This window comes from Lemur catta, chromosome 2 (genome assembly GCF_020740605.2).
Source record: "Lemur catta isolate mLemCat1 chromosome 2, mLemCat1.pri, whole genome shotgun sequence".
NCBI lineage: Eukaryota > Metazoa > Chordata > Mammalia > Primates > Lemuridae > Lemur > Lemur catta.
Genome location: NC_059129.1, coordinates 84080949 through 84096683, shown reverse-complemented (window position 1 = coordinate 84096683; position 15735 = coordinate 84080949). Strand labels below are relative to the sequence as shown.

The 15735-nt window shown below is 36.4% G+C and overlaps 2 protein-coding genes across 4 annotated transcripts in view; one reads left to right on the top strand and one right to left on the bottom strand.

Moving 5' to 3' along the window:
• Window positions 1-907: 907 nt before the first annotated feature.
• Window positions 908-15735, bottom strand: part of ZNF292 (zinc finger protein 292) — a 93344-nt gene continuing 78516 nt past the window's right edge. For all 3 annotated transcript variants that reach the window (XM_045543981.1, XM_045543982.1, XM_045543983.1), the window contains one exon: window positions 908-9757. In XM_045543981.1, coding sequence (XP_045399937.1) covers window positions 2612-9757 — 7146 coding nt within the window. In that variant the 3' untranslated portion in view covers window positions 908-2611. The remainder of the gene's footprint in view (window positions 9758-15735) is intronic.
• LOC123633488 (histone H2A.Z-like) lies at window positions 10503-12738 on the top strand. Its single transcript, XM_045544769.1, has 2 exons — window positions 10503-10508; window positions 12060-12738. The coding sequence occupies exons 1-2, from the start codon at window positions 10503-10505 to the stop codon at window positions 12363-12365; spliced, it is 312 nt and encodes a 103-aa protein (XP_045400725.1). The 3' UTR covers window positions 12366-12738.

The following is a 15735-nucleotide window of genomic DNA, read 5'->3' as shown; positions in this document are numbered from 1 at the left end:
GATTACTTAACCGATGATGAAAATTTGCTTTATTAAAAATCTTTGTCTAGAATTTTAAAATAATTTAACATGCTAAACTTAACATTGCTAAAAATTTCCAAAACTGTTATATTTCACTTAAGACAATGATGTATTCTGAACATTATTCTGACCTGTAATATACAAATTCTTTGGGTTTAGAAGAGGAAAAGAAATCTATTTTTTAATGCTGAAACCTTTGGCAAATTTAGGTTGTAGGAAGAAAAATATCTCAAAGAGGAAAAGTATACCATGAAAATTACATACGATTCTTTTTTAATACTTAGGCAGTACATTCCATATCAAATTTTACCAACATGCTGTTCTATAAATTCATATTCATTTTATACTTTAATTTGATTCCTCAGTACCATGCTAAAAAGCCCACTCCCCCATAATTATTTTTGGCATACATTACCTGGAATATAAAAAAATTTCCTTCAATGTTGGCAAACTCCTTCCCCTGACATGAATAACAATTACAGAAATGTTTAGTGGTAAATTTTCTTAAGCTAATGAGCAAAAGAAAAGCCCCAATATTTTCACTCAGCAGTGGCTCATCACTATAATGATCAGAAATAAACCTACTGGGGCAGTTTGGCCAAATGCCCACCTTTAAGAGCTAGGTCAACTTCTAAGAAAACTGTACAGAAACATTCAGTTGTTAACAAAAATTTAATGTTAAAATTATTCAAAGTTATTTAAATTACTGTTAACTTAGAAAAAAAAACCCATGTATTAATCACCCATAAAAACAACTTTTATTTTAATAAATAACAGTGGGCTTACCAAAGGGTAGGGATTTTAATGTGTCAAGTTTTATGCATATTGATAATAAACCTTAAGGATGTAAAGCGAACTATTCAATAAAACCCAAAGGCCCTAAAAATAAAACTATAATACTTTAATAAAACTTAAAAAAATATTTTCCAAAAGAAAATAGTTCACTCCTTGACCATGCTTATTTATTCAGAGTACCAGCGATTTCAGTTAAGTGCTTCATTTTTCCTGCAAATCTAATGTTTCACAGGGAATATACACATTTTCATATCATCACAATATCATCAATGTCTCAGGCCAATAATATTGTGAATGCAACTATTTTATAATAAACACAAAGTAAAAAAAATCAATGCTACTATTTATGGTAAACAGAAACAAAAGTAAATATTGAGGATGTTTTCTTTTGTTTCCAGTACTGATTTAAGTTGGACTTTAAATGAAGGTCATCAACTCTCCTGAAATAACCTCTACCTCTGGGTGTGAATCCACAGTATAAATATGGTGAATAAAACTAAACTATAAGAGCTAACCATGTATGGAATAATAAAAAAAAATCAATTATAACAACTAATACTGCTCTTAAAGACCAATCTAATGAAAAAAGTATCATTAGATATGGTGAGAAAATACAGACAAATCTGTACAATCTAACATCTATAAACAGTAAAATCAAAACATCCAACTTCCTTATAGAAAGTGTTTCATCTATGTAATTATAAATGTTAAGGACTCTTGTATTTTATAAACACAAGATGGGCTCACTTTGATGATATCAATTTTAAGATTTATAAAAATGTTTAAAAAAATCTTTCCACAAAACTTTATACAGTTTAAAGCTATACACCAATCTATAAATCTCAGAAAATGGGGAAAAAAAAAAACCCTTTATAAGATCACATGTATAAAACAAGAAATGAAATGTGATTTTATTTAAGGCAATACTGGGCTACTTCACAAATCACCACCTCAAATATTTACACTGCTCCACACTACTAGGTTCTATCACATTCACAAAAGATTTTTTTTAATACCAAATGTTTAAAATCTTCAATGTAGTAAATTCTTTATTCACATTTCCGTTATATTTCATGGACTCATAACTATATCCAATTAGAAGCAATGAAAAAAAAACCTATAGCTATAAGAAACTGCTAGAGAATCTGCTTTAATTTCTCATGAATACCACCCAAAAATACTGGATGGCAAATTTACAAAGCAGAGCGAAGTGTTGATATAATGTGCATACTTTGTGAAAAGTAATCTTCAGATCATCTTGTAAATAAATGTTTCATGTAAAAATCAATGAACTATGGCAGAGCTTCTAGTTTTAGTTCAAAAAGTTCTTAATTTAAAATAATAAAAGAACAGTTTTAAAAATTTGATCACTTAGTTAAAAATTAAAATTTCAAATATAAATGTGTCATTTAATAGTTTAGACTTACAGACCGCTGGTGGCAGCAAAATGATTTACAATAATAAATATATACAAAAAAGGTATCTACAAAGAGTACTGTTATACATGAGCAGTGACCATCACACAGATAATTCAGTTTAGTTCATGAAAAGGGCAGCTGGGTGATAGAAATTTGAGGTTTAGCTCAATATTTACAATAAATGAAGTATTGATTCTGTTCCTCAAGTCCCATAGGGATAAAAAAAGTTTTACATGACAAATGTCATGGTTTTTTTTTCTCTTTTTTGGCCAGGTTAATTCATGTCAGCAACAAAAAAATGAGTTTCACAATTCTAGCATGCTTGATGGCTTCCTATTTAAAATAAAACTATAAATGATGTGTTTATAGTACATTAATTAGCAGTACTGTCCTCTGCCTGTGGCTTTACCTACACTGATTTCTTTCATAACAGACATATCTGGATCATTTGAACGTACTTCAAGTTTTTTCAGACTGACTGTAGGTTTCATTTCCTGAAGCTGCTTTAAGACAAGCTCAGTGCAATCTTTAAGATTCTTGTCTAAAACAATTTTTACATTACCACTGCACTGAAGCTGTGATGGATTGGCAAATTGTACAAACGTTTCACTTTCTTTACAAGAACATATATGATTTCCACTAGTTACAGCAGTCTTGTCAATATTTTTTCTTGAATTTGAATGGGATCCTTTTTTGGTTCCACTGTTTGGATGGTCTTTGTCAGTATTTTTCTTCTGCTTCACTGCAGACTCCTCAAGAAACTTCAGAAATGATACTTCAAATCCCATTGGTTTAAATGAGCTCCAGTCAAAAGACGCAGGATGTTCCTCAGTGGTTTGAATTGCAACAGCAGTTTCTTCTTCTTTACGTGTGCTACTTAACTCAACTGCTGATGCTGGTTCAGCTTTTTCAACTTTCCTTTTCTTATTTTGTGAGACATTTTTTTCTTTATTAACTCTCTTCAAATTACTTGCTTTCTGTCTTTCTGGCTGGCAGGGGTTATTTTCCTGAAAATCGATGCTTACATTTGAAGAGGTATTAGCTTGGGTCTCCACACTTGTGCTATCTTCATTTATTAATTTTGTAATAAATAATTCTGTTAGCTCATCCATTTCATCCTTTTCATTTTTTTGAACCTCCTTCTGTGGAACTGTAGTTGTTCTTGAGTTATCATTGCTCTCTGATACACATGTGTCAGAATCTTTCACATCACTCTTATCACCTTCTTGCTCAGAAGTTTCCTTTACTTGTGAGTTGCAACACCGTTTGAAGACAATAAGAAGATTTCGGTGTTGTGATGTAAATGCCTTAGATAATTTATGACACTTATAGTGTCTAATTATGTTGCTTTCACTTGTAACAACTGAAGTACATCCCTTTATCATACATGGATACTGGGTTACAAATTTGCTTGTACACTCAGACAAGGCATCATTTCTAGCCTTTATAGAATATACATGCTTTCCACGTTTCAGAGAATAAGGCTTATTTTCTTCAATCTGCTCAATCTTTGCATTCTTGTTTTCTAAATTATTTTTTTTCTTTCGTTTGGTCTTAGGCATTTTTATTCCTTCCTTTCCACATCTGCTGTGTTTTGTGCCCCGATGTTTAGCCTTTGATTTATCTTGGTTTGCCTTGCTTGACATATTTTCCTGGCCAGGTGTTAACCTTCTTGGCCGAATCAAATGAGCTTTATGTTTGTCATTATGTTTATTAAAGATGTGTCGGAGGAGATTAGACCGAGTTGCATATATACGGTCACAGCCTTCACAGTCACACTTATATATACCATCTTCTTCTGTTTTACTTGCCTTTATCCCAATTCCATGGTCTGCCTCTAGATGAACAACATAGTTCAAATATGTAGTAAATGAAGATTTGCACTCTAACTGGTCACATGGAAATTTTCCAACATCCACTGAAGCAGTCATACTTTCAATTTCCTCAGGAGTCATTTCATGCAGTTTCATGTAGTGTTGTATTAGGCCAGTAATTGCCTGGAAAATTCGAGAACAGTCACTCACCTGACATCGAAATTCTTTCATAGTTTGTTTAGGTTCAGTTTCTTCACTTTCTTTACCAGCTTCACTTTCCTCTTCAACCTCTGCAGAAAATGCAGGTAGATCTGATTTGTGTACAGCCTGGTAATGAAGAATCAAATTTTGCTGTATTGTAAAGGCAGCAAAGCATCCCTGGTGAACACATCGGTAAGGTCTGTAGGGGCTGTACCTTGTTGGAAACTCAAGAGATTGGGAAACTGGCTTCTTTCGTTTTTTCTCCTCCTTTTCTTTTTTATGTCTCCTAATTTTTCGTCCTTTGGTTTGTATGTTTGTGAGAGAATTTGTATTATATTGTCCTGAAGTAACTGTAATCACCTGTGAAGAACTTTCTGTTTTTTCAGGACTTTTTTTTTCTGTAAGTTGTTTTTCTGTGATCACTGCTGCATTATTGAGGGCATTTTCTACCTCCACTCCCAATAGCAAAGCAGGCTGGGATTCCCTTTTATTTTCCTCTGGCATAGCTAGCTGTTTTTTTACTTGTGTGATTCGTGGGGCTGACAAATTTTCACTTTGAGATTTTCTTCCATAAGGCCTTTTTATTTTTAACTTCACCATTTCTTCAGTTGTAAAATGATGTACCAACTGACAGTGTGCCCGGAGATTCGAATTTCGTGTAAATGTTTTTGTACATGTAGGTACTACACACTTAAACGGAGCAAATTTCAACTGATTCTTCTTAATTTCAAGAATCATCTCTGGAGTATATTGATGAATTTTACCATAGTGCTTAAATAGTGCATCCTTTGTCATCGCACTGTAGTTACAGCCTTGGTTTTGACACACAAAGGGTTTATTAACTCTGTCACTAAACTGAATGTTTAGCATTTCAGAAACTGGTTGAACAACTGTGACATTTGGAATTGACTTAACAGGGGTAGGAGGCAATGTCACAGATGTATTTATTAGCACACACTGGGATGCTGGTGCAGATAGGTCATTTTCTAATTTCAATTTCTGTAAGCCTTCTAAAATTTCCTGTATTTGATCCTCCTTATGTAATACTTCAGGCTGAGGAATGTTACCTTTCATTGGTATTACACTTATGAAGGAGGAAAACTGAGAAGAATCAGGTAATTTGTTATTTTGTACAGTGTTTACCGAAGGAAGCTGAATGTTATAATTTATTTGTGCATTCTGTGATGTTTCACCAGCACCCTGAGATCCACTTTTTAACTCAAGTATTTGAGAATTCATAGCAGTTTTAATAATTTCAAGAGTCTTTTCAAAGTTTTGTATAACATTGTCTTCAGAAATCTGCAAATCAGAATTTATTGAAGTTGTGCATGAATTTAAAGCCATCATTTGAGAATCACCATTTTCAGTTTTTAATGTTAAAGGAGCTAACACTGTATGAGCCTCAAGATTAGTTTTGAAGTTTCCTTTTACATCAGTCATAAATAACTGATTGTCAACACTATTTAATTTCTGTGTTAGGTTTTCCACCAAACCCTGAGGTTCACAACTTGGAATTACGTTTGAATGAAGGTTAGTAGTTGGGATCTCAATACTCTTTGCTATGAGTCCCATTGTTGTTAAGTCACCTGTTACCAAGTTTTGGGAAGCATTAGGTGCAATTAGTGAAGGTGCAACTTTCTTTCTTCTTTTAGAAGCACTGTTTCCTTTTTTATTTAAATGACTGGATCTTGTGTTCTGAGGGCCACTTATAACTGAAACACGTGAACTGTTACTGGTAAAATTTTGTGATGGTCCACTAGAATTAGGGAATGAACTAGAGCACAAACCATTTTCAACAGTCTTCAGTAGTAAGTCATTTGTTGGGAAAACAGGCAAACTGCTACATTCCTCAACAGAAGTAGTTTTGGAGTTTGGTGTCCTATTCTGGTTTGTCAGCAGGGCGTTTGGGTGGCACACAGTCTGCAACAGGGGTGGCACAGTTGGATTTGGCATCACTGTTGCATTTACTTGTGCTGCATCCGAGACACAACCTGTTGGAACATGAGAAAGCATTTCACTGCCCTCAAACGCACTGGGAATGCCAGCAGTTTCCAAGGCCTGCTTAATAATTTCACTTCCTTCTTGACTAACATTGGTATTAAAGTTAGTCACACGAGGAAATGTATTTGGCAAAAATGTTGAGCGATTTTCAGCAGCAAGAAGCTGTAGGAATGATGGATCTTTAAAACATACTTCTGGATTGAAGGTAGATTGTTGTGGCTGCTGCAGATTTACTGCATTTGTGGAGAGAATCATGCTGGCAAGAAGAGAAGGCTGTCCAGTACTCTGTAGAAGTTCTTGAGCAATTTCTGCTCCATCCAGTGGTTTACAATAAGATCGCTTGGATAAGTGTCCACCTAGTGATCTGGGATTAGTGAAAGCCCTGTAACACCTGCTACAGATAAATTTCCCATCTCTGATAATTGCAGGCCATTTAGCCCTTTTGTTGTGCTTGGGTTTTCTCTCCTTCCCATTTGGGCCTCGCCCACGCTCCTTTTTAACTTTTTCAGGCACAGACTGTTGGGCATTGGTGCTATTGAAGTCATGTGCAACATTCACTTGTGAAGGAAAAACTGCATTCTCACCATTACCCCCCTTTAGAAAGGAGGAATTAGTGTTTCCTTCAATCTGTGGGGAATAATGATTTGTATTATTTTCCAGTTGGGAAAACACAGAATTAGTCCCACTATCTGCTGGTGAAGGGAAGAGAGACATTGAACTACTTTCCGCAGGTAAAGGAAGGAAAGGATCTGAGCCGCTGTCAATATTCAAAGGCAAAACTGTTTTGGTTAGATCTTCCATTTGTGCTGGCAAGGTAGTATTAGATAAATTTTCCATTTGGGAACATAACATACCACCTTGGTCATTTTTATCCTGAGAAGTTATATTTGGATTTATGACACTTTCCATTGAGGGCAACAATGGAGTTGACACACTTGCTAAATGAGCTGGAAAAATGGGAGGTGAGACATGCTGCAACTGGGCTGAACAAGTAGGATTCCCATTGGCTTTGGTCTGTGGTGTAAAAAATGCATTAGAGCTGCTCATCTGTGATGGCAAAAAATAAACAAACTTTCCATTATTTGGTGTACTTAAGCTGTTAGATTTCTGACCTTTTTTACTTTTGCGCTGCATTTTAAATGCAGCATACTGGTCAGGGTGTGCTGTCTTCATGTGTTTCCCGATACTCTGTGAAGAATTATAGGTTCGAGTACATCCCTCGACCTGGCAGCTGAATTTCTGAACTGGAGCTTTTGGAGGCACTGATGGAGTTCCTAATGAACTACTTAGGCTGGGCGGTGGTGGAACAAATGTGATACTTTCTAATGTCTTAAGAGGTAAATTATAAAGGTTGGATGATGTTTTAACATTACTTCCACATTCAAACTTGGAAGTTGGCAAATTGTTTTGAAATCCTGCCTGATTTTGCACAGAAAAGGTCATTAGATTGTTCACTTGTCTTTCTAAGTTTTGTGGTGTAAGGTCACCTATTTTGAGGGTTTCTGAATTTACTAAAGAATTCTGAGTAATCTGGGCTTCATTAAAACAATCCTGTTCTTTCCTCTCTTGGAAACCTGGATGACATAAATCATTACAAGTATCTTCAACTGGTGTATGTAAGTTTGTGACCAGTGATTCACCACTGCCTTCCATAGTTGAATTTTCTTGCTTTCCAAAGTTATCCTCGATCCCCTGATTCAGAGACACCTTAATGGACACAGCTACTTCACTGGCCTGAAGCAGAGGAATAGTAGCAGGGTTTTCCAAACCATTTGACAATGGTCCATTAGCTTGCCTGAGCTCAGAGGCAGAATTCTGGTCTTGTTTGATCACAGCTGATTCTGCTTTGCTTTTATCCCAGGCATCACTTCTATCTGCTGGTAAGCTGTTGTCAATGTTGTTTTCTGAAGGAAGTACAGATCTTTCTTTCTCAGTATTCTCTGCTGTGTTCTGATTCACTTCGGAAGGCTGAACAGAATCTCCAGATGAATTAAGTTGATCTTTAGGAGGCAGCACTTTTTCAGGAGGGGAATTATGATCATCCAAATGCTTTTCCAGCTCACTCTGAGAACGATAAACTTTACCACAAGCTGTGAACTTACAAGTGTAGGTATTATAATGTTGTGCTTCATGATCATATAGTAAATAAGCTTCTGAAAAAATCCTGCCACATTTAGGAAACATACATTTTGCTCTAAAGACTTGATGCTCCTTTCGGTGGGTTAAAAGCTCTGCATAACTATTAAAACCAGCCTTACATTTCATCTGTATACAGATATATGGTTTACTTCCACAGTGCATTTGTAAGTGATCATTAAGATGAGTAACACTCACAAAATGCCTTCTACAGTACTGGCAAATAACTTTTTTGCTCTGCATTTCAAGAAAGCGCTTGGCATCTTCATTATCTTTGTGCCCCTTTACATGAGCAATTAAATTTTTAAAGTACTTAAAGCCCTTTTTACAAAAAGTTACAGGGCAATTAAATTCATTAACAGGTACTGGTTTCTGGACAGGGATCACTTCTGGCTCATAAGATTTATCTTTGTCATCATTCTCATCATCTGAACCATCATTATCATTAAACACTATGAAATCCGTTGAATACAGACTATTCTTTTTTATAGGCCGTTGTTCCTGCTTAGCCACAGTATTAGTCTTCTGATTTTCACTGGTAGTTGTTATCTTAGGAGGCCTTCCCAATCTTCTTAACGGTTTCATAGCTGCTAGTCTTTCTTTACTAGATTGTTTAACATGCAATGTGACATGAGGGACAAAAGTTTCTTTAGAATTAAAGTTTTTTGCACATATGGGGCAACTGTAAATTCCATCTTTGTAATGTTTCTGAGCATGTCGTACTATTCTGTGACCAAGGAATTCTTTGTCACACAGCACACAATATTGCATGTAGGCTTGCCAATTCCTAAACCTAGCAGATATAAATCCCCTCTCTCTTAATTGTTTTATCTCTCTCTTCTTCTGCTTTTCATCACCAATGTCTTTAAGAAGGCCAGAATTAGCACCAACTCCACCAGAAAGCCCATTCACAGAAGTTTCTTTACTCTCTTCCTGGTAGTCTGCTACTTTCTCATATACTTCACTGTCATTTAGTTCATCTATTGAAGATACAATGGATGCTTCTTCTCCCATTAATGCAAGACATTGTCGTTTTAAGGTTTTCCAATCCCAGAATTCTGGATCAAAGGGCCATTGCGTTTTCAATACAAGTAAGAGCTCACAGCGTAGAGAATTTGGTATTGGTAGATTTTCTTCATCGTATTTCTGGTCTGGCTGGTTATACAACATTTCCACAGCATAATATGCATCAACTGTAGGCTCAATAAGAAATTCACTCAGTTGACAAGCACGTTTAACTTCCAGATCATCAGGCAACAAACATGAAATGGTCTTGCAAATAGATATTTTCACTTCAGTATTTTCTGTAGACTCCAAGCGAAGAGCTTTTACACATAGTTCTATACAGGTAGCAAGTCCAGCCCCTTCAGTCTGTGAAAAAGCAAACAGGAAATGTTAACAGAATCTACACTAATTTATTTGTGATTTTAGTTTTTAAGATCTAGTTTGCTTTTCTAAAATCTTGCAGTTGCAACATATGAAAAGATTCCCCTTCTAAAGCAATGCAGCTATGTGTGTGTGTGTGTGTGTGTGTGTGTGTGTGTGTGTGTGTGTGTGTGTGTGTGTGTACAATGAACTGCATAGCACAGGAGAAAAAGCATAAGTACTGGAAGAAGCTAAGATCTGGTTATGAAATCATCTAATAGCTAGGCAAACTTGAAAGTTATTTAACTTCTCTGACTTTTCATATCCCATTTATAAAACAGAGGTCAAAATAGCACTTAAACTTCCTAAAATTGCTATATTAAAGGAGATTAAGTATTTAAAGTACCTGGCATAAAGTACAACACATAGTAAGTTATCAATAAATGTCATCTTTATCATAAATCTTCCTTCCTAAGTTTATACTTGCAATTTTTCTGAAACAAAACCCTCTTAATCCAATTATAATACCGAGAATGTCCCTGTATTTCCTGACTTATTAGTAATGAAATAAATATTTCATTTATAACAAAATAAGGTATTGATCTCTAATAGTAAGGATTCCAGTGCTATCATAAAACTGAATGCCAAATCACCTACCTCATGGCTAGACCAGCCTAAGAATTGGGAGGATACAGAACCCAAAAATGTTTTCTTTTGAATTAGCATCTTGAACTATTATTATATAGCAGTAATGAAGGTAAGTCAGTTGAAAGATATAAGGTGTTAAGAAGAGACAGAAACAGGATTTAAAAACTAGAAAGGAACAATGATATATGAGAAATAAGCTAGCCACAGCAGGTGGCCACGTTCATTTGAATGGATGATCCTATGTGTGATATAGGATCAAAAGGAAAGACAGAAAAGAAGTAAAGAGAGCTGATAGGGTCTGTACTTTGATAGGTCAGGAAGAAAACAAAATATTTTACTAAAAGAGAAGCTTAGATTTGTGGGGCAAAAGGAGAATAAGGAAAGGAGGCTGGGATACTGAACTGGTCTTGATTTGAGGAAAAGCAAGGGCACAAAGACCAAGAAGAAAATGAACAAGAAAAATAGATACAAAGAAACCTACTTTAAAAATGACACGGAAGAGAGGACAACTGGGAAAAAGGTGGGACCGTATGGGCATTTCTAGCTTTCACATAAACTTGTGAAATTATTTAATGTTCTTCTGAGATAGATCTGACCCATAAAACTTTTACAGGAAAACATCTGCATCTCTGTTATATGCCTTGGGGGCTGCTAATATGGAACAATTAGGCCACTCCTCTGCTATAATATGCAAGAAAGAAAAACACACATGTTCAGTGAAGCTGCACACTAAACAGAGAAAGACACGAAGTTAAGTCTCGGAGGAATCAAAGGTCAAGTCAACCATAAAGATAATTCTAAGGCATATAAAATATTGTCAGACGGTTTAATACGTACATAGAGGATGAAAATTCTGCAAAGGGCTGATTATTTAGAAAATTCAAGAAATGATGAAGAAAGAAATGAATTTAAGAAGGAATTCAGGGCCGGGCACGGTGGCTCACGCCTGTAATCCTAGCACTCTGGGAGGCTGAGGCAGGTGGATCGCTCGAGGTCAGGAGTTCGAGACCAGCCTGAGCGAGACCCCGTCTCTACTGTAAAAATGGAAAGAAATTAGCTGGCCAACTAAAAATATATATAGAAAAAATTAGCCGGGCATGGTGGCGCATGCCTGTAGTCCCAGCTACTGGGGAGGCTGAAGCAGTAGGATCGCTTAAGCCCGGGAGTTTGAGGTTGCTGTGAGCTAGGCTGACACCACGGCACTCACTCTAGCCCAGGAAATAAAGTGAGACTCTGTCTCAAAAAAAAAAAAAAAAAAAAAAAAAAAAAAAAAAAAAAAATAAATAAATAAATAAAAGGAATTCAGAGTTGGATGAAGCATATGTCTTGGGAAAATGACTATTTTATGTCACATGAATGTCAAGCCTTTTCTCCAGAAATGGCAAAAGCTGGTTCAAAAATTCTAATTATTGCTTATAAAACACAACTAAAATTATTTAAAAGGGGGAACTCCACTGACATTTATTCTAATCCAGTCTGTGAATGAATTCAAAGGTTCATTTCAACACACTAAGGGCAAATAACTTTAATACATTTGTTTTAAAAACATCTTAATGGGCAGTCTGAATCATGGTGTGATGCAGGAGTAGGTGGGATCTCCTTGTGTCTGATTAGCCGTTTCTTGGTCTTGCTTGTTTGAGCTTCAGCTGAATTCAAAAAGTTCCCGGTGTGCTGTATTCATCAACACCTGAAATCTAGGGTGACCAGACATGGATGTGTGGATGCGAACGCCGCTGTGTACGGTGCAGCCATCCTAGAGTACCTCACCACGGAGGAATTTGAACTGGCAGGAAGTGCATCAAAAGACTTAAAGGTAAAGTGTATTACCCCTTGTCATTTGCAACTTGCTATTTGTGGAGATGAAGAATTGGACTATGTCATCAAGGCTACAATTGCTGGTGGTGGTGTCATCCCACACATTCACAAATCTCTGATTGAAAAAAAGGGACAACAGAAGACTGTCTAAAAGATGCCTGGATTCCTTATTACCTCAGGACTCTAAATACTCTAACAGCCGTCCAGTGTTGGTAATTCCTGTGGACTGTATCTCTGTGAAAAACACAATTTTGCCTTTTTGTAATTCTATTAAAGAAGTTGGAAGTTTAATTAGCTTTCCAACCAACCAAATTTCTGCATTCGAGCCTTAACCATATTTTAAGTGTTACTGTGGCTTCAAAGTAGCTACTGATTCCAAAGTAGTGGGTTTTGGTTGAGTTGACTGTTTATAAAAATAACTGCTTGGATTTTAATTGTGATGCAGTAGTTACAGTAACAAACATTTGGTTTCGTACAGATATTATTTCCACTCCGGTGGATAAGCTCAATAAAGGTCACATCCCCACTCCCCCATATACAAAAAAGCAACAAAAAAACTTTAATGTTAAATTAAATCTGAAACCTTAACAAATAATGCCAACAAAAGAAACTATGTCAAAATTTTTATTCTTCTGAGTTTTCATTTGTATGTACTTGAAAATTAAGTTAATAGGCAATATTCAAATTATAAACTGGCCATATGACAAGTATGTTTTAAAGTTGAGTGAGTTCACAATTTTCCACAAATACAAATGTGATTAAACAAGTGATTAGCCCATAGAAATCTACTTAATTCATAACATCAGTTAATAATAAGTACTGACAGCACCAGCTTGAATTTATGAGTCACAAGAGCAGAAAGCTAAGTGATATGAATTCAGAGGAGGAACAGAGACTCAACCCCCTTTCTGGCACTAGAAGAGAACCAGGAAAGCTTTGGGAAAAAGAAAGCTTTGTCTTTTGTACCCTCTTCTCATAGCCGTTTCTGTTCATTTCTTCTGGCTGCCTAGTATCCTTGACCTAAACCTAACCAGGGCTTTCGTGTTGATTTTAGTTCCCCATGTGACTTCCAATTCAGCTTTCCCCTATACCTGTAGCATCATGCCTTACCCTGCTTTAAAACTCTTTAAATGGCTACCTATGTATTTCAGAATTAAATATAAACTTCTTAGCATGGAATAAAAAGGACCTTCACAATCTGACCTTTGCCTCATCTGTTCTAGTCTCATGTTTTTAATCTTTCCATCTACCCAAACAGAAAACTGACCCACTTGAAGTGCCCCCAAATATCCTATTCTCTTTTGTCTTCCTACTACTTTATATGCTTTTTCTCTCCCCTCTTTGGCCAGTACTAACTGAATAGCAAAACAGACAAGGACATTAGTGGTCCACTTCTTTTATTCACTCAGCACTTACTTTATACCAGGCACTGTGCTCAGCAACGCGCTCTCACAGGAGTTTCAACATTCCACTCTAATAGAGACCCATATTAATATTGCAATTGTTTGTGTATCTCCATCAAGAGACTATAAAATCCTTGATGGAGATTTTTAAATGTATAGTAGCTGAGATTGCAAGAATATTAGGGAAATTCCTGGGGCTCAAAATGAAGATGAACCTAAAAATTGGAGCAGAAAGCTTGAACTGATGTTGGGCCTTATCTAGCCTGGTGGGGATTGGGTATGTTGTATTTTTCAACTCTTTAACTTCAAGGGGTCTAAGAAAGAGTATACTGCAAGAATTAAAAGATGCACCAAGCTATTTGCTCCCATTCCTTTGCAGCTATCAATACAAATTTAAGAAGAAATTACAGTTGTCCCTTGGAATCAATGGGGCATTGGTTCCAGGACCCCACAGATACCAAAATCTGTGGATACTTGAATCCTTTATACAAAATGGCAGAATATTTCCATATAACCTATGCACATCCTCTCAATTACTTGTAATACCTAATGCTATGCCTACACATCATTTCGTTTGCATAGATTCAACATAATACTCAGCTTGCAGCAAATTCAAGTTTTGCTTTTTGGAACTTTGTGGAATTTCCCCCCCTAAATATTTCTGATGTACAGTTTGTTGAATCCATAGATGTGGGACCCATGGATATGAAGGGCCAACTGTATTTTAAATTAATATGAGAGTGGCTGGCAGATAGTCTTCAACTCTTGGAATTTTGAAAAAAGAGGACTATCAATTAATCCAAATCACTAACTTTCACCTGGAAAATGAAGAGACTTACACTGGAACCTAGTCACTATAGCTTAACTTTAAGGTCTCTTCCTAAAACAATAACAACCTATGATTTTAGGTTTAAGACAAAGCATTCTCTGCTTGTTAGATTTCAGAAAGTAAAAGACACAGGAATAAAATGTCATGCAATGAGAAACAAGATTTTGGAGGCAAAGAGCTACTATCATGATGCATATTATTCCTGCCAAGAAATCTGCTGCCCTGGCCAACTTTACCAAGCTATTTATACTTTAAACTGCTTTTTTATGTATTTTATTTCTGGACCCAAAGCCTCTTTAGAAGAGTGTTAGCCAACAAAACTATTTGTGATCATGGGAACGTTCTGTATCTGTACTGTCCAATAGGGCACCCACTGGCCACATGGAGCTATTGAGCACCTAAAATGGGCTACCATAACAGACAGTGCAGCTCTTGTCCAAGTTCCACAGCGTCCCCCGCCCTGCTCCAACATGGCCTCTTTATGAGTGGGGAGTAAGATTAAAAGAGGATGGTGACTTTTATCAAACTTCCTCAATTCATTTAATTAAGTAATGAAACCCAGAGAGGTTAAGGTCAGTAGTGAGTCAAGATTTATACCCAGTTTGTCTGGCTTCTAGTTCCAGGTTTCTTCCACTTTGCCGTGCTGCTTTTTATTTTTTTATTTTTTTATTTTTTTTTGAGACAGAGTGTCACTTTGTTGCCCGGGCTAGAGTGAGTGCCGTGGCATCAGCCTAGCTCACAGCAACCTCAAACTCCTGGGCTTAAGCGATCCTACTGCCTCAGCCTCCCTAGTAGCTGGGACTACAGGCATGAGCCACCATGCCCGGCTAATTTTTTTGTATATATATATTTTTTAGTTGGCCAGATAATTTCTTTCTATTTTTAGTAGAGACGGGGTCTCACTCTTGCTCAGGCTGGTCTCGAACTCCTGACCTCGAGCGATCCACCCGCCTCGGCCTCCCAGAGCTAGGATTACAGGCGTGAGCCACCGCGCCCGGCCTCCGTGCTGCTTTTTAAATTAGAATTAGGCAGTGGCGCAGCCTATATTTTAAAATTGCACAGTAGTTTCCTAAGAAACTTATTATTGTACCTTTTTGGGTTATTTTTTTAACTGTGGCACCACAATATATAAAATGGAAAATCAGGATGAGTTAACAAGGTTGATATAGGAAAAACTGGAAAGGAGAAGGATTCATATTCCTGTTCTTTACTTCTGAAATTGAAGAGAAATTATTTCAGGAGAGAAAAATGAATATACACCTAAGACTTACTGACCAATTATAGATTTT